We start from the raw sequence: 19,112 nt of genomic DNA, 5'->3' as shown, positions 1-19,112 counted from the left end.
CTCCCTTTTCAAGGGTTTATTGGTGATTTTTCACTAATTATTTCATTTTGAGTGCTTCTAAAGTACTTTAGTGCTGTTCTTCTTGGGGTTTGATCCTTTTTTATGTCAAATATGCCTGCATTATTTGACAAATGCCCGGAGTGCTCCAGGAAGAAGGCCAAATCGGATTCACATGAGGTGTGTATCCTCTGCCTTCCCTCTTCCCATGTTCCTGAGGAGTGTGAGATTTGTCAGGGCTTCTCTGGAAGGACCCTGAAGGAAAGAAAGAAGATCAGGCTTCAGGGACTCGAGGAAAGAAGGCTGAAGGCACAAGGTGGGTCTGGAGGGGCTCCTTCTACCCATGCTGAGGCCTCTGGGGGGCTCCCCAGGGGCAGGAAGACCAGCAAACGTGCCCACTCTCTGTCTGGGTCGATTGCAGAGACCTCGACGTTGAGAGGAATGACTGCGATCTGTTCCTCGTCCCCCCAGGGCTCTGGGGCAAAGCGCCGTCGGCGCTCGACGTCGAGAGATGTGCACAGACCGCCGTCGACGTCTCCATTGACGATTTCGTCGTCATCCTCGTCGGTCCCGACGTCGAGCGCAAGAGGTCGCCGTCGAGGCGCAAGAGGTCGCCGTCGAGGCACAAGAGGTCGTCGTCAAGACACGAGAGATCGATGTCGAGGCGTACGAAGTCGACGTCGAGGCATGGACGACGGTCGACGTCGAGGAAGAGACGCTCGACGTCGAGGGGCCGACGCTCGCCGTCTGGTCACCGTTCTTCGACGTCGAAGAAGCGGGAGAGGAGGCCTGATGCCATGGGAGGCTCTCCGACGCCACAGGCTGGTGGTGGATCACCGGGCTCGGTGTATTCCGAGGTGTATACGCCTTCGCAGGTTACGCCTCCGCCGCCATTGCCGAGGGGTCCCCCTCCGAGGGTTCCTACCCCTCCGCCTTTGCCTCCGCTTCCGCAAACCGTACCTCAACCTCAGGTGCCACTGATGCCTCCTCCGGTTCCTCCGAGGTCGTTTTCGTTGCCCAGGTTTCTGACGCCTCCCAAGGGGGCTCCTAAGCCGCAGGCCCCGGCCAAACCTCAGACGCCCACGCCGGTGGAACCGGCGGATCGCCCGAGGCCTAGGAAGTCAAGATCGCGCTCCGGACGGAGAGGTAGATCTAGGAGTCGGCGCAGATCCTCCACTAGATCTAGGCGCCGCCATAGGAGGCGAGGGTCCAGGTCACGCACGGACTCCTCCAGGACTCCATCCTATTCACCGACCTTGTCGGATTCCCCGGGGACAAGGGTGTCTCCAGTGGACGACATCAGCACGTTCCAGGAGGTTCTCCTGAGGGGGGCTACGAAATTGGGCATCACGGTGACGGCTCCTACACCTACGACGTCCGTGATGTTCGAGACACTTCACAAGAAGCATCTGTCTCGCCCTCTGCTGCCATTGGTGCCAGGACTGGTCGAACCGGCGGAGGAGCTGTTTCTTACGCCTGCGGTGGTGAAGGCCGCTCCCTCCCGACTTCTGAAGAAGTATAGAGCACCGGATTCGGACCCAGCCTTCCTGAGGATGGACCCAGTGCCCGACTCAGTTATAGTGACGGCGGCCAGGAAGTTACACTCTACCTCCCCGTCCTCCACCGTGCCGCCTGATAAGGAAAGCCGATGGATTGATTCGGCTGGGCGGAAGGCTTGTGGAACTTCTTCCACGACCATGAAAGCCTCCAGCGACTCGGCTTTGCTGGGGCGGTACAGCCGTGCCCTGTGGGACTCCCTAGAACAGTTCACGGACCTTCTGCCACGTGACAAGAAGGAGGACTTCCTAGAAATACTTAAGGAAGGGATGCTGGTTTCAAACCAGGTCATCAGCGCGGCTGCGGATATTTTGCTGTTGGCAGCCCATGGTTACTGTCACGGGATCAACCAGCGCCGCCACGCTTGGCTCAGGCTCACGTCACTCAAGCCGGAGGCCCAGCAGCGGGTGGCCAATCTGCCCTTTTCCGGAGAAACGCTGTTCGGAAAACATGCCGATGATGAGATGGCCCGCATGAAGGCGGAGGCGGAGACCCTGACGGCTGTGGGCTTGGAAAAGCCCAAAGAAAAGAAGTCCTACCGCCAGTTCCAGAGACGGTTCGGTGCACAGGGGAAAGGACGAGGCCAGTCTTCGGGACAGCAGCAGCAACAACAGCAGCAGTTCCGGAGACCCTTCCAAAAGCGCCAGAAGGGTAGAGGTGGACAACAGTCCTCTACAGCTAACAAAGGCCCGGCCGGGTCTCGACCCTGAGTGGTTACTTCCCCTTCATCCGTTACCCGCTCCGGTGGGGGGGAAGCGTTCAACTTTTTCTGGCAGAGTGGAGAAAAATTACTCAGGACAAGTGGGTGCTGAATATTGTTTGCAATGGATACAGTCTTCGGTTCATCAGCCCTCCTCCATCGATTCCTCCGGTCAGCTCGCAGTATCAACTGCGCGAGCTCCAGGCGGAGGCCGATATCCTGTTAAGGAAAAGGGCAATAGACGATGTACCTCTGTCTCAAAGAGGAAGAGGTCTGTACTCCCGGTTCTTTCTGGTCCGCAAGAAGGACAAGAACGAGTTCAGGCCCATTCTGGACTTGCGACAGGCGAACAAATGGATTCGCAGAGAGAAGTTCCGCATGCTGTTGTTGCATCAGATTTATCCTCAGTTGCAACAGGGAGACTGGCTATGTGCAATAGACCTACAGGATGCATACTTCCATGTGCCCATTGCACACAAACACAGGAAGTTCCTGCGATTTCAAGTCGGCGCCAATCACTATCAATACACAGTACTTCCGTTCGGGCTGAAGTCTGCGCCCAGGACATACTCGAAGTGCATGGCAGTGGTAGCGGCACACCTGAGGAAGAACAAGGTGTTTGTCTACCCGTACCTGGACGATTGGTTGATCAAGGCCTCCTCCTTCTCGGAAGCTCAAGCGCACTTCCAGAAGACGTGCGTTCTCTTGAACAAGCTGGGTTGCACATCAACATGTCCAAGTCTGTCCCGACTCCGGTCCAGTGCATTCAGTACTTGGGGGCCACCATCGATACAAGGTCAGCAAGCGTGTCTCCTTCGGAGGAGCGACGATTATCGCTTCTTCGGAAGGCTCAGGCTCTTCTGACCACTCCTTCTACAAGAGTGAGGACGGTGTCTTCTCTACTGGGATCGATGGCCTCTTGTATCTTCCTGACACCACATGCACGGCTGCACATGAAACCGCTGCAGGAGTGCTTGGAGGATCAGTGGGACCAGAGGAGAGGAACTTGGGACGACAAGATACGACTGTCTCTGCATGCTCTTCAGTCTCTGAAGTGGTGGTGTTCAGCGGAGAATCTCCTCAGAGGGGTTCCCTTCCACAAGGACATTCCCACTCAGACTATCGTGACGGATGCGTCTCTCCAGGGCTGGGGAGCGCACTCCGGAGACTTGCAGATTCAAGGGACGTGGTCCCCGACGGAGTCCACGTACCACATCAATTTCCTGGAACTCAGAGCTGTTCACTTGGCACTGAAGGCCTTTCATCCGTCCTTCCAGACCAACTCTCTGCTTGTACAGACGGACAATACGACCACGATGTATTACCTCCACAAGCAGGGGGGCTCGCGATCACGCACCCTGTCGCAGGAGGCGCAGGCGATCTGGCACTGGCTTCTGGCCCGAGGACTGACGATAACGGCCACCCATCTGCCAGGTGTGCAGAATGTTCAGGCAGACACACTGAGCAGACGGATTCAGGAAAACCACGAATAGGTCATAAACGACGAAGTACTAGGAGAAATCTTCGCAAGGTGGGGAACTCCAGACGTAGATCTGTTCGCTACCGCAGAAAACAGCAAATGCAGAGACTTCGCTTCCAGGTACTACCAGCCGGGGACGCTGGGGAATGCGTTATGGATCAACTGGTCGAACAGCTTTCTGTACGCTTTTCCACCCATTCCCCTGATTCCGACGGTTCTCATCAAGCTGTCCCAGTCCAGGGCGCGGATGATACTGATTGCCCCGGAATGGCCCAGGCAGTGGTGGTTCACGGACCTGCTTCACCGGTCTCTCCTTCCTCACATGAAGTTGCCGTGCAGGCCGGACCTTCTCACGAAGTTCGGGGGGCTGATGTTGCACCCCAACCTCTCGTCTTTGAGTTTGGCGGCATGGCTCCTGAGATAGTGCAATATGGCCATCTTAACCTCCCAGATGATTGCATGGACATACTGAAGGAGGCTAAGCGACCTTCCACTAGGACTTCTTATGCTTACAAGTGGAAGAGGTTTTGTATCTGGTGCAAGTCCAAGAACTATGACCCAACGACGTGTAAGGAAGATGTCATCCTTCCATACCTTCTACATCTGGCGCAGTCTGGCCTTAATGTTCATTCCATTAAGGTCCATCTGGCTGCATTGACTGCGTACAGGAAATGCCCTTCACAGCTTTCCTTTTTCCAGATTCCTGTGATCAAACACTTTTTGGAAGGCTTGAAGAAAGTGTTTCCTCCTGTCAGGCTTCCTTCGCCTTCATGGGAACTGAATGTGGTGCTGTCCAGGTTGATGAAGGAGCCTTTTGAACCTATTCATAAGGCTTCGTTGCAGCACCTGTCCTGGAAGGCGGCGTTCCTCGTGGCCATTACATCGGCCCGCAGGGTGAGCGAAATTCAGGCGTTGTGTTGCCAAGAACCTTATACTGTATTTCATGCTGCTAAGGGTTTTATGCGTACTCACCCTAAGTTTCTTCCCAAGGTTATTTCTGATTTTCATGTCAACCAGACTATAACTTTGCCTACGTTTTTTCAGAATCCTTCATCTCCAGCGGAACGGTCTTTACATTTCCTGGATGTGCGGAGGGTGTTGAAATTTGATCTGGATAAAACCAAGGATATTCGTAGGTCGGACCAATTGTTTATCAATTATGGATAAGTCAGGACAGGTCTTGCTGCCTCTAAGCAGTCCATCTCAAGGTGGATTGTGTCCTGCATACAATTGTGTTACCAAAAAGCTAATAAGACCTTAGGGGGTAAACCTAAGGCTCATTCCACCAGGGGCAAAGCTGCCACGACTGCTTTGCTCCGTAATGTTCCAATTGCAGAAATCTGCAAGGCGGCCACTTGGAAGTCGGTTCATACCTTTGCTAAGCATTACTGCCTGGACACTGATGCCAGAGCAGACGCTCAGGTTGGGCAGGCTTCGCTGCGAAATCTGTTCGCACAATAGTGGTGTTATTTCTCGTTTCTCCACCGCCGCTTTGGTGTGGGGATGGGCTTGCCATTCTATTCACTAGATTATGACTATACACAGAGATCCCCTACTACAGAAGGTGTAGTTTCTGTCCTGTAACTCCAGTTCTGTAGTAGGGGTATCTCTGTTATAGTCATAAGCGCCCGCCCTCCTCCCCGGTGGAGAGAGAGAGATATTCATGTAAGGAATGCTGCAGGTCTGGCGTGTTACGCCTTCAAAAAGAACTGAAAGTAAATGGGACCTGCAGTGCATTCTGGGATACTGTGAAGTTCTGGAAAGTTCTCTTAAAGGCACAGTAACCTGTTCTGAGCCACATAATGGCAGCCTATGGGGCTTGTCTGTCCAGATCCTCCTCTCTATCATTCCAGAGGGTTTTTGCTGCTGAAGCAAGGGAAATCTGTACAGGCTTTGCTGTTTTGTGGATTTTTTTGGTGGAATTTCTAGTTGAAGTACTGGACAGTGTAGCCTGTGTTATAGGCTGCATTATCTGTCTTTAATTCTCTCTTAAGTGTCTGTGCAGGTCTGCATTTTTTGACACTGTAAGAGATTATTTTTGATTGCTCCGGGGTCCACGCACATGGGCAGGACTATTCACTAGATTATGACTATAACAGAGATACCCCTACTACAGAACTGGAGTTACAGGGCAGAAACTACTCCATCTGTACTTTATTATATGATTTATGCCTACACCATGACATATGAGTGATGTAACATCAGACTGGCTGGTGGTTCTGTTGTTGTTATGTTATGTAATTAATTAAAATGCCAATAAATAAAAAAAGACGGAATCAACCCTAAGTTTGCCCCAGACCTGGTGCTAAGGAATCCAAAATCTCTGTCTGCAGAGTGAGCATCTGCAAAAAAAAACACAAATCGATGTGTCAGGATTTCTCTTCGACCAGTGCCTCGGTTCCCACACCAGTGGAGACCAAGAGAGACAGACATCTTCGCTCCAGGGCTGTGGTCGCTGACTCAGATATCCCATTTGCCACATTTGGAAACAGGAACCTAGAAGTTCTGCTACTTGCTGGTAGCAGCTGCCTTGAACGAACTTGAAGAAAGGAGCCCACTGAGTGCGGAGGAAAGGCAACTGGAAGTACCTTGCACAAAGGAAAGGCTGTATACAAATGGATAGCCGAAAAAACCAAAGTTGTCGTCCAGGTCAGACTAGCCATGCCGGACATCAGGGGTTATCCTGCCAGTCTGGAAGGGTGGGGGCTGATTTTGTTTCAGGGTTTCGTTCTGTAGCAGTGTAGCAGTTCTAAAAGCATCCACTGCAGAGTTCCCTGTATATTCAACAGTTTTCAGGCAACAACAAAAGTGTCAAAAAAAACGTTGGCCATATAATGTATCTGCTGGAGAGAAATGGAGTTTAGTTTAGTGGCAATTTTGACTCATCTAAGTTAGCGCAGCGGGTTAATATACCTGCTGCTTCGAATATGTAGATAACAGAACAGTATTTTATGTGCACAGCTCAGTGGGTTACTGATTTTTTCACAGAGATCCTTTTGTTATTGTGCAATTCACAAGTTAGAATCGTAATCTAGCACAGTGTGCTATGAACTGCCATCAAAGAGCTGCATGCAAACTGCTTAGTACAGATCAGAAAGATATGTTTTTCCCAGTCTCTCATCCTAATGTTGAGAAAAGGGGTTTATGGGGTGGTGCAGTGTGGGGTGGTGCAGTAGCACGCTGCTATTACAGACAACACTTTTTTAATTGAAATGACCATTTTATTTGTACAGACATACTAATAAAACTATACCATTTACAAATGCTTGCACACTTAATTTGAACATTGTTGTGTTCTAGAAGAGAACCCTTTTAATTTACCCGGAACCGAGCAAGATTGTCACATAAATCCTCTTACTTTGAAGTCTGAGAAAGAAAAGTTAACACCAAGCTCTTTCGGAAGACCGAGCCTGACATTTGACCTCTGTTTTTGAATGCACAGAAAATGTGACAAGATAAGAACAAGATTTACAGGCATTTTTATAGAAAAGAGAACTTGTGGAAGAATATAAGGAGAGGTAGTGTGAAAATTCTTTCCTCATTGGGAGAGATGGACTCCATCTGGACAGACTAAAACAAATAAGGCGAGCAAATAAAAGCCAGAAAATATGAATTGCAAACCACAAAGCCAATGATCAGCAATGGGCGGAATGCATTTCACATGGAAGATTTCTGAATGTCCTCAACATGCCTTTAGCAAATCAGGCAGCTGTGCAGTCTGGTAGGCTTCAACCTAAAAATATTGAACAGCAGTGTTCGAGAATGCGAGTAGGTTTGGGGTGCACCGCTTTCAGCCATTGACGTTCTTCAAGCAGCCTCCTTCATCGATTGGCTACAGACTTTGTCAATCATGTGTTGGATAAGCACTGTGGAGTGTTCATCTCCAGACTACTGCTATTGGCTTTTTGGTTCATTGCAGTGTGGGGTGGGTGGAGGACTTAGATTGAGGAGAGAAGAGTGGATTGGAAAAGTTGACATTGCCGTCGACAGGAACTTGAAGGTTTAGATTAATAAGAGGTTGAATAACACGATGGATACAGGGGCAGGGGAGCGAGATACGTTTGAATTAGTTATGTTTATGGATTTGATCGAGGGAAGTTGCAGGTTACACTGGTGTATGGTGCAGGTATTTTTTGTAAGGCTACAGCCAAGGTTTGATGGTTTGTGATGTGCACCTGGATCATTAAAGCGGCCTTTTTTTACTCAAACTTTAATCTTGACGAGTTGTTTTTCAGGGTGCGTTGTCCCCCTCAAATTAGCTTTGCCAATACCTGTCTTTTAAAGTGAACAACATAACTAATAAGTTTAGCAATATCATGAGAGCTGGTTGGATAGTTCCATATGAGGGTGCCTGCTGCAGTTACCTGTGTGTGCTCACAAGTTCAGGTTCTAAACCTTTTCATCAGGAAAGCCATTTTTAAATGGCTGCTCTTCAATGCTCAAACACAGTGGATATGTGGAGAGAGGGCAATGCAGCTAGTCATTTGCAGTCCTTCCGAAAGAATGGAGGGGTCTGGCACTTTTTCAGTCTGACCTGCTGTTTTTGGCAGGGCGGTTTGGCCTTTAAAACCAGTTGGCATTTTCCTGGTGGGCTAAAGCCATTGGAGGCTGGTTTGGAGGGCCCAGGGCAGGTGCTGATGCCTCTGTCACTTTTCCAGGAACCCTGAGGTTAATTTGCAGCAAGCACATGACGGCTTGAAGAGCGCAAGAGGGAGGACGGTGCAAAGTGAGAGATCCGTGGAGAGAATGGATGGATGGAAATAGAAAGATAGAGCAAGGAGGAAAGGAGCGAGTTGATTGGAGCATTTTTGCCTGGACTGCTTTAATTCCCCAGTCCTACCCTGGTTATTGGGTCTCAGCAGCAGTGTTCCTGGTCAGATGTGTGCTAGTTAGTAGCTGCCAGGTACAGCACAGCAGAACAATTGGCCTGCAGTGACAGATTGTGGTCCCATCTTCAGAAGTCTGATACTGAAATGAGCAAGAACCTCCAGGTTTGCACCTGAATAAGGGCTGTTCTGTAAGGGCTGCTGCAGTGTCTTCACAGTCTTGATGACTGTTCATTCAGCCCACAGAAGAATCTTTCATGTGCAAAGTAGTTACTGTGTTTTTGCGTACGCCAGCTGGAGGAACAAAGCAGTGCTGCAAAACTCTTTCCTGTAGAAAACAGTGGGGCATATGTACAAGCCCCTATCAAGCTATGGTTAGCGTGAAAAAGGGGTGTGAAATGGGTGTTGTGGCAGGCCTTCCACCGCAACACCCATTGTATTTGATGCTGGCCACTATGTACAAGGGTGGCGTACATAGAAGGCAGTGGCAAAATTCAGACCGGAAAATCCTGGTCTTAAGTTGGCAAAATGAGGAGAAATGCATTATTTCTCCTCGTTTTTGCTTGTTCCATGGGTGCTGCCTTGTGCTGTGCACCACACATGAAAAAACCAAAATGCCATGGTTTGTTTGTGTACAGGAAGGTGTCCCTTCCCGTACATAAACAAACCTTTTAAAAAAATTCAATTTTGTAACTTTCATGTGTGCTGCATGTAGCAGCACACTTGAAAGTTACAAAATGGCATGTTAGGATTATTTCTGTGCAGGAAGGGACACCTTCCTACACATAACCAATCATCCCCTGCATACAGACACCCTTGCACTCTGGTTGTTAAACTTAGCGCAATTGCAGAGGGAAACGCAAGGCTGCACCACATTCTTGTAAATATGGTGCAGCCTTGCGTTTCAGAAGTGGCAGACTGTGTCGTTAAGCCAAGGAGGCTAACTCATCTCTCCGCCACTTCCTAGTACATATCCCCCAGTGTGTCTCGGGAATTATAGTCTTAGTTCAATTCACATGAACTGTGTGAACTAAAATACCTAGGGAAATTCAGGATTTGAAAAAGGTCAGCTGGTCCAGCAAATATAGAAAGGCCGAAAAGGCTGACAAATAATCTTTGACGGTGCCCACTTTAAGGTCTTGCTGGGCTATAATCAATACAAACATCAGACAGGTCCCCCTGTAAAGGGTCAGTGTAGTGAGCATAACAGCAGGTCACAAATTTGTCTTTGTGCCCGGAATAAATGGATTTAGTGGAAGGATGCCCGGCCGCATGAATGACATCCATCATTTAAGGCGGCAAATCAAATATAGTCAATTGCAACCGCTCCATCGCCATGCATGTACGTGTAGATTGCATTGACACACGCGTGTGGAGGACCCTGTCCAGGTACTGAGACAGGAAGTCCTTGTACAGTGGCTGCCTTATTGGAAGATTGATGCTTATGCCTAGGCGTTCCAAGTACTGCACTATCCTGGCCCAATCCAGGGCATGTTCGTTCTTGATTTTCTTCTAGAATCGTGACAGGTTATGGAGAGGCAGGAAGGCATACAGCATTCTCTTATTTCATTCCAGACGAAATAAATCTAATAAGTGTTCTTGTGGACACTCCCTGTACAACATTGTTGGCACTGCCTGTTCTCAACAGTGCTGAAAAGATCCAGCCTGGGTTCTCCCCATTATTGGAATATGCCCAGCACCACCTTTCGTGGTCTGTTTGGTTCATCCTCTGTGGCATTCTGTGACCCTGTCAGGTGATTTCTGATCAGGAAAATGCCCTGTTGCTCCAACCATCTCCAGAGGTGCATCCTGGAATAGGCCCCAGGAACCTACTCTGCCATTCTTATTGCAGTATCACATGGAGGTGGTGTTGTGCGCGAGAACCTGCACCAGCCTCCCCTTGATGGACAGAAGAAAGGGCTTCAGAGCCAAACGAATGGCTCCAGAATATTGATGTAGAGCTGGCCCTTCACTGGAGACCAAAGCCATCTGTTATCCCCCAATCCAGCAGCAATGCATTCATCATCATTGTCAGTTGCAGGTGGAGAATGTAGAGTGGCCTGTTGCAGGGCCACTGTAGATCTTGAGCTGCCTACTTTGTAATCTATCCGGTGTCATAAAGGCAGTCTTTGTGCAGAGCACACTGGAACTTTAACTTCCACTGTATGGCCTGCATGTGCTTCCTGGCATGATCAACAAGGAGGCTACATGAGGCTAGGAGGCCACGAAGCCTCAGAAACAACCTGGGAGGAGTGAGCCTGAAACATCCACATCATAGCCGGAGTGTCCTAGTATCACAGCTGCAGCAGAAAATACTTGATTTCGTTGTTGGTGAACCCCAATGATGTCAGGAGTTCCGCTGTCTTCCGGAGTTGGTCAACATCTGAGTGCAGCGAGCCTACCTTAAGCAGCCAGTCATTGAAATATGGTTCTACGGTATTCCTGACCTCTGAAGATAGGCAGCGAACACCGCGAACCCTTTTATGAACACCCGGTGGTTGCTGGTGAGTCTGAGGGGGAGCACAGTGAACTGAAAATGTTCTTGACCCATATTGAAAACCAGGTAACGCCTATAGTATTCCAGAACAGCTATATGAAAATATGCATCCAAGTACAGAGACACCATCCGATCTCCCTGGTCCAAAGCAGAGAGAAGCCAACAGGAGCATTTTGAATCTGTCCTTCTATAGAAAGGCATCAAAAGTACAGAAGTCTAAGATAGGCCTGAAGCCCTCATCCTTTTTCAGAAAGAGCAAATAGTGATAGTAGCAACACCCACCTTTCTGAGAGTAATGTACCTTCTCTATTGCACCCTTTGTAAGCAACAAGCGCATTTCCTGTAGGAAGATTGACAGGTGCTCCTCTGAAATCAGTTTAGTGTGGGAGGCATATTGGGAGATGAGAAAAGAAAGAGTGGGGCATAGCCGTTTTCAATAATTTGCAAGACTCGTCTATTGGACCTGATGGTACACCACCCTGCAACGAAATGTTGGATCCTTGCCCCCCGAGAGTAGGCATGAGCCACTGAGGCCAAACTAAATTGGTTTGTTGGCAGGTGTAGAAGGGGAGGATTCGTTGATTACTAGTACTCCTATTGGATAGCATGTTATCTGACAGCACCACGTCCGCAGCCACAACAAGCCTGGGTTGTCTGCTGCATCATAGGTTGTGAAGGCTGCCTTTGTCTATACGATAGTACCCTGCAGTACCTTCTGAATTTCCAAAAGTAGTGTGGAAATTATTTTGCAGGAGCCTACAGCCTCAAAGAATGTGCTGTAGCTCTATTATCTTTAAGCATTCCAAATCGGAGACCTCCTTCTCGCCTAAGAAGTGGGACCCATCAAAGAGCATGTCCGTCAGTGAAGCCTGCACATCATCTGAGAACCCATAGACATCTTCCAGGCCTGGAGACAAAGGACGACACTATAACCAATCATCCTACCAAGGTACATTTGTGGTATCTAAACCTGTGTGGATAATATAATTGGACGTGTCTTGCCCACCATGTGCTGTTGGGTCAAAGCGACCCTCAGATCTTCTGGGACTGCCGGCAAGATCTCTCTGGCCATGTCACAAAGGGCACATGAGTGTAACAACCCAGCAGGCAGACTGCATTGGCAGACTGCTACTCCAGATCACCTGCGGAAAACAATCATTTGCTAAAGGCATCAACTATCCTAGATCCCCTAACTATCAGAAGTAGGGATAGGCAATGAATTAGGTTTCACTTTACTGTTTCAGCCCTGCATAGTAAGGCTTCCTGGATGGGATGCTTGGTGAGAAAATCGAAGTCACCAGGCGCTAATCTTTAACGTTTGGTCACCTGCCTATTCACAGGTGGGCAAATATATGGTTTCTACGAGGTAACCTCAGAGTAACCTCAGAATATCCGTAAAAGTGTAATTGAAAGGAAGCAAGGGCTCATACAATGCTGGCCCAGACTGTAGGATTTATGTCAAAACATCTGTTTTAGTCTCAATGGAGAGCAGCTGTCGCTTTAGGCCCTTCCTCCGAACCACCGCTGCAAATGAGGCTCTCTCCTCCATTGGTGGTCCATCTGACGAAAAACCAAAGGGGATGATGGACAGAGCGTTGACAATACAAACACTCACCCCCAGTAAACTGATCTGGGTTTAATCTATCACCGTTCTTTAGCTCACTCCGCCACCCCAGTTCAGACATGGCCATATGCAAATCCGTCTGACCCTGTGCCTCATGGGAACAGTCCAGCCCGAACTGCCAAGCCATGTCTTCCCTGGACCGGAATCAAGCATCCCAAGACCGGTTTTTGGCATTACAGCCGTCTTCAGCCAGGCTTGCTTGAATCCAGTGGCAAAGTGAGCAAGGGACTCACGTCTGAGCATACCCTGCCAACTTAGGGTGAACAAAGAAAAACCAAAGGGGATGATGGACGGAGCGTTGACAATACAAACACTCACCCCCAGTAACTGATCTGGGTTTAATCCATCACCGTTCTTTAGCTCACTCCGCCACCCCAGTTCAGACATGGCCATATGCAAATCAGTCTGACCATGTGCCTCATGGGAACAGTCCAGCCCGAACTGCCAAGCCATGTCTTCCCTGGACCGGAATCAAGCTTCCCAAGACCGGTTTTTGGCATTACAGCCGTCTTCATCCGGGCTTGCTTGAATCCAGTGGCAAAGTGAGCAAGGGACTCACGTCTGAGCATACCCTGCCAACTTAGGGTGAACAAAGAAAAACCAAAGGGGATGATGGACGGAGCGTTGACAATACAAACACTCACCCCCAGTCAACTGATCTGGGTTTAATCCATCACCGTTCTTTAGCTCACTCCGCCACCCCAGTTCAGACATGGCCATATGCAAATCAGTCTGACCCTGTGCCTCATGGGAACAGTCCAGCCCGAACTGCCAAGCCATGTCTTCCCTGGACCGGAATCAAGCTTCCCAGGACCGGTTTCTGGCATTACAGCCTTCTTCAGCCATTCCCTTGCTCACTTTGCCACTGGAGTCCAGCAAGCCACGGCTGAACACGGCTGTATTGCCAGAAACCGGTCATCAACATCCTGGAATACACTCAGCTCTGGCAAAGGATCAGAGACAGGACCATAAAAGAGAATGAAGCCTCTGTATATAGCTGCAATGCAGTAGAGGCCAGGAATAGAGTCATGCTATATTACAACCGGTTGTGCACTAGTACTTTTCTTGCATAATATTGTTTGAGCTCCAACTGAAATCTGTTTTGGATGTGACACAGGCATCGGCACCGGGTTATCTTCCGGCATTGGGATGGCAGGGACCGGTATGGATCATGGGGCCGATGTGCAAGTCTGTACCGGAGTTGATATGGCCATGCAGTGGGTCACCAGGGGAAAGACGGTGCCGGTGCAGGACCTGCCAACAGTAACCCAACTGGAGGCTTCTGTGGTTTGTTGGGGCCCGAAGGTACACCAGAGGGATCCAGAAGCTCTCTGAATATTTCAAGCATAGCCTCTTTGAAGGCCTCAATCTGGGGCCTTTGATGGCCCAGGATACTCGGGGTGCATCTGGACCAGCTGAGGAACTGGCTCTGGACCGGGTAAACCTCAATAGAGTGTGAGTTGTATCTTGACTCTCTTGCGTCCTTGCCTTGGAGTCGGAGTGGTGGCATAGGGTTGAGTTCTGCTTTGCGTTTTATGCTTGCATTTGGAGTTACTAGAAAACCTTGAGCTGGTAGTGAAATGGTTGCATAAGTGTCCCGAGAACGGCACTGAGTCCAGGCCTGCAACTGAGAACAAGACATCTGAGAAGGCTGCACCTTCTCCCTGTGCTCGGTGATGTACACTTTCGCCTCGTGGTCCTGCATCTCCTTCGGATGCAGAAGTGCACTTATCAAGCAACTTAGGGCATTTTATCAAGGGCATAATCACCGCTTTAGCTGAACTTTTTGCCGATAAAGCGGCGATATTTTTATTGCCGTATTAGAAAGCCTGCGCTAACATGCGTTAGCGTAAGCTTTTCGGCGTTAGCTGCTGGTTTTTATATCTCCTTGCATGCCAGCAATATTTCTCGCTAATGACATGCAAGGTAGGCGTTACTCACCTAAATTTCACGGCAACAGTCACTAACACCACTTCGCTGTATTATCTAACATGACCCGCTATAATAAAGTTCGCACTAAACACTGATGTGCTCAAGATTTTTACACCTGCTAGAAACCTGACTAAAGGTGCTGATACATGGAGGTACATGCGGCAGAGTAGCCAAGATCTCCATCAGGACACCCACAAACGTCAAAGAAGTGCACAAAGTCACAACGTCAGGGTGTCCAAGTCACTGGAGTTGGCGTGATTCCCTCAACTTAATCATAGACATGATTGTGACGGATTGTTTACCTCCCTGTGTGGCAAAAGGAGGTACTTGTCTAATAGTGCAGTTAGAGCCCATTATATGCCCTGTGCATGTGGACAGCAGTACGTGATGATTTTGTCACGCGGTTACCCAGGTTTGCAGGCACTCCATGGGTCTAAAGATGCATTAGCTGCAATATAAATGCCGCTAACGCATCTATTTCCGCCGAAGCAAAGGTATCGCAGGAATACTTATCGCCGGTTAGCGATCCTTTGCGCGTCCTTTCCCAGACAGTATCACATGTTACCAACTTGTTGATAATATCTCGAAAATAATGCAAAAACTATCCGGGAAAGGTTGCGATACAAAAAATGCCGAAACTTGGGGTTGGCGATCATTATCGCCATTACTAGATAATATACCCCCAGGTCATGCCCTGATTTTAGGCACTAAAGTCACGCCTTGTTCTTGATCTGCGACCAACATCTGCTTCCTATGGTCGCGACACAGCTGGAATCCTGTCGTTTTCGGCGGAGTCAACATTTCCCTGCACACTGTTAGAAATCGGAAGGCTTCAAAAAACTGAGGGCCATATTATCAAGAAAGGGCTATACATTATCGCCGCTTTTATCTGCAGGAAACTGCCGCTAAAGCGGCGATAATGGGCTTGATAATAGGCCCTTGTGAATTCCCACAGAAGCCCAGGTTCTGGTGTTAACCTGGACTTCTAGGGGAATTCACAAGGGCCTATTATCACGCCCATTATCGCCTCTTTAGCGGCAGTTTCCTACCGATAAAAGCGGCGATAATGTATCGCCCTTTCTTGATAATATGGCCTTGAAATATTTGGGAGCAGAGTTCTGGATGCAGTCGGAAGGCAAGGAATTGAATTGAACTAAAACAAAAGTGCACCTCTCAGAGTGCACTGATATGTTGGATAACACTCCAGAAAGGAAACTAAAGCGCCCTGGGGACTCGGAACCATCTGGTTCCGACAATACCTGCATCCTTACAATGGATTCCTTTCATTCAGTCATCACTTCCCAGTTGTATTTACAAGGCCATTGGCTTTTGTGAATGAAGAACTGTACAGGAACATGTCCCAAAGTTATTTTAGATTTTTTTTCTATATATTGCCAGGTTTGTGTCGAGGGACACGTACACACGAAAGGGTGCGCTGTCCTGGGGCACGAAGCACCACGCCCTGTGAGCTAAGTGTGGGCTATGATGTCTGGCGACCAGATGACACAACGTCACTGGAGGCATCTCCTGCTGAGTTTGCAATAACAGACCAACGTATTTTGGGAATTGTAGAATGGGTTCGTTTGGGCCACAGGGCAGGGTGAATATGGAAATGTGTGTCTCTAGTGACAAAATGGAGGACTGCCGATAAAAACAGGAAAAAATAAATGCATCTCCTTGCTGTCCTTCACGCCCCACCCCCACGCCCCGCCCTCATCACTCTTGAGGGCACGAAGGGGCAGAGCTGGCCTTTGGTCCGATAGCGCCCTGGGCGAAATCATACCTGGCACCCCTCCCAGTCACCCTCTGTAATTATCTATGAGTCCCAGTCCAAGCGAGGCTTCTGCAGCCAGCTCCCGCACCCCTCTGGAGGTGGGCGCCCTGGGCGTGGGCCCAGCTCGCACATGCTTGAGGCCGGCCTTCCCAATAGGCAACTATTACCTGCTGCGTTCAGCATAAAACAAATTAACACTGAAATACAATTTAAAGCATAGTTTTTCACGGAAAGTAAATAACAGAAAACCGCACGTTCTGCCAGTGCACACTGCTCTGGTGTGGTTCCATATACAGCACAGTGAGGCGGGCGGAGGAGGCCCCGCACCCCTCTGGGCGCTGTAGTACAGGCCTGAGTGCGGCTTATAACGGTCTCGGCGACGCAGGGCCCGTCTCACCTTTGCACCGTGGAAGGGGTGCGCAGAGAGGGCTCTTTGTGTCTTCTGGCAGGATTTGCATGCACTCAAATGAGCCGGGAGTGTGAACAGAGGTGTTTGTGTGCGCGCACATTACATGCAAAGGAGGGAACAATTCACCGGACACACACAGTGCAGCTTGTTTCGTTTTATTTCGAAAATAAGGCACATTTCCTGTAACAGAACAAATGATCAATTTACAGCTATCTATATATTAACAAGAGATTTCCATGCGTGTGTTTGGAGATGTTAGATCCTGCACATTCCATTTGCATTTATTTCAATATGCAGTCTCCTCTGTCCCCACGTTCATGCCTGACACCCACGTTGCATAAAGACCCCAGGCCACTCCACTTGTTCTCAAATGGCAAAGTCACCTCCACCGCCACGTCCTGGATCCTAAATGTGAGGCAGCCCCCTGTTTAGGGCCATTGTGCCACCCCTGGTTCTATACTGGCCCCATACACCGAGCAGGGTGTTAACCCCCAGTCCTATATCACTTGCAGCAACACAGTTTCCATAGGACGCACTGTGTGACCCTCTTTTCTGTGCTGGGGCACTGCGGGCCACAGTCCCCACACAGTCTGCATTACATGACCCTAAGTCCTATATTGAGCCAGAGGAGGAAACTGTGACCCCTGGCCCTATACTGTCTAACACAGGGGTCTCCAACCTGTAACTCGTGAGCTACTGTAGCTCATCTGTGTGCAGCCTACTTATTAAATTAGAAAGCTTTTGCTTGATTGAATTAATATAAATATAACAAAATTTTAATTATACAACACCAATATTATTAGTAACTCTCAGTGCGTTTCATTGAACATAAGTAGCTCTCAGAACAGAAAAGGTTGGAGACTCCTGGTCTAAAGGCAGCACTCTGTCCCCACCAAGCCACACTTTATGACCAACGGGCCTATACTATCAGATATCAGTGCTCAGCGCCTCTACTTGCCGCAGTGTGTGATCTTTGGCCCTATGGTGTGAGACAACAGAGTGCGCTATTCACACAGGCTTCAGAGAATGACCCCTAGCTCCAGACTGTGCGACTGGATGCCACAGCCCTCAGACAGGCCCACTGCCCTATACAGCAACACATCAGAGACATTATGTCTAACGACAAGTGTGTGGTACCCGGCCCAATACCCAAAGAGCTGCAGCTATACAGCTCTATACCAGCTCTGTACTGTGACAAAGCAGGAATCACTCATACATTACAAAGCGCCTAAGACACACTCTGAACGCTGAGCCCTAAATGGAGCCCCCATACGGCCTGAGTCTGTGGTCCTTCCCCATGTACTATGAGACACAGGCCACATAAGAGTGTGCGGATATTGCTGCAGGAGGGTGAGACATCAGGCACTCACGCAAAGCTGAGCACGAATACTCATGAAATGAGCAGAGTGCTGTTCATCCGCGCCCAGCCCTGCGGCCTCGGTCTCCTCCTCATATGCACTTTATTGGCCGCTTCATCGTCTCCACTCTTGACTCTTCCCCCTCTTCATCACTTCTCTTGCCTCCATTTGAGGACAGTTTAATGAGGCACCTCGTGTTTGTGTACATATATACACTGCTCAGGCTCCTGTTGGCAGTGAGATGTCTTTGGCACAGATTTTGCATGAGATGGTTCTGGTCGGTGCCTGAAGCCGCCCTAACTTCCTCGTGCTCCAACCCTGCGGCAGGGTCTCAGCCAGACCACTTGCTCCTCCAGATATGGCAATGTCCATAGGCCACAAATTTGGAAGTATTGACATAGACGCAAGCGATACAAGTCACTGGTCCAGTTCTTATTGAGGGGTTACCAGCCAGCCCCCCAGCCTAAGTGGCCCCTGACAGACTAAGAAAGGGCCCTGGGGGTGCTCTTCCTGCCCTCAAGCAGCCTGCAGTCGAACTGGTACGTCAGCTTCTTCTTCACCTTGAGGATCTCCCCAGTCTTGCCGTAGTTGCGTAGCGCGCGGGCCATCTTCTGGTAGGTCATCTTCTTACGGTTGCCTTTCTGTTGCCCCCAGCGGTGGGCCAGCAGCTCCTTGTGTTTGGAGGAGAACTGGAAGGTGCCGCACTCCTGGTCCAGCCACCACACGCAGTCCTTCATCTGCCCGCTCTGCAGCAGCTCCAGCAGGAACCTATAGAGGCGCACCTTCTTACGGATACCTGTGGACAGAGAGAGAAAGAGACAGGGACACTGAGTCAATCGACTAAGAGTTGGCAGAGGGCAAGTAAGAGCTAGGGTGAAACACAGCAATGTTCCCAACCAACACCAAGAAGACCGTCACTCAGGCCACGTCACCAGCTAACACGACTACGGCAACGCCC

At 49.5% G+C, this 19,112-nt stretch overlaps 1 protein-coding gene across 2 annotated transcripts in view; it reads right to left on the bottom strand.

Annotated features, from left to right (window-relative positions):
* Positions 1-16,935: 16,935 nt before the first annotated feature.
* The window catches only part of SPIB (Spi-B transcription factor), a 41,995-nt gene continuing 39,818 nt past the window's right edge, over positions 16,936-19,112 (bottom strand). For both annotated transcript variants that reach the window (XM_078655209.1, XM_078655210.1), the window contains exon 6: positions 16,936-18,950. In XM_078655209.1, the coding sequence (XP_078511335.1) occupies positions 18,637-18,950 (314 nt within the window). In that variant the 3' untranslated portion in view covers positions 16,936-18,636. The remainder of the gene's footprint in view (positions 18,951-19,112) is intronic.

The sequence above is a fragment of the Lissotriton helveticus genome, chromosome 7 (genome assembly GCF_964261635.1).
Source record: "Lissotriton helveticus chromosome 7, aLisHel1.1, whole genome shotgun sequence".
In the NCBI taxonomy this organism is placed as follows: domain Eukaryota; kingdom Metazoa; phylum Chordata; class Amphibia; order Caudata; family Salamandridae; genus Lissotriton; species Lissotriton helveticus.
The sequence above is the reverse complement of the archived record's forward strand: the minus strand, read 5'-3'. Positions and strand labels throughout refer to the sequence as shown.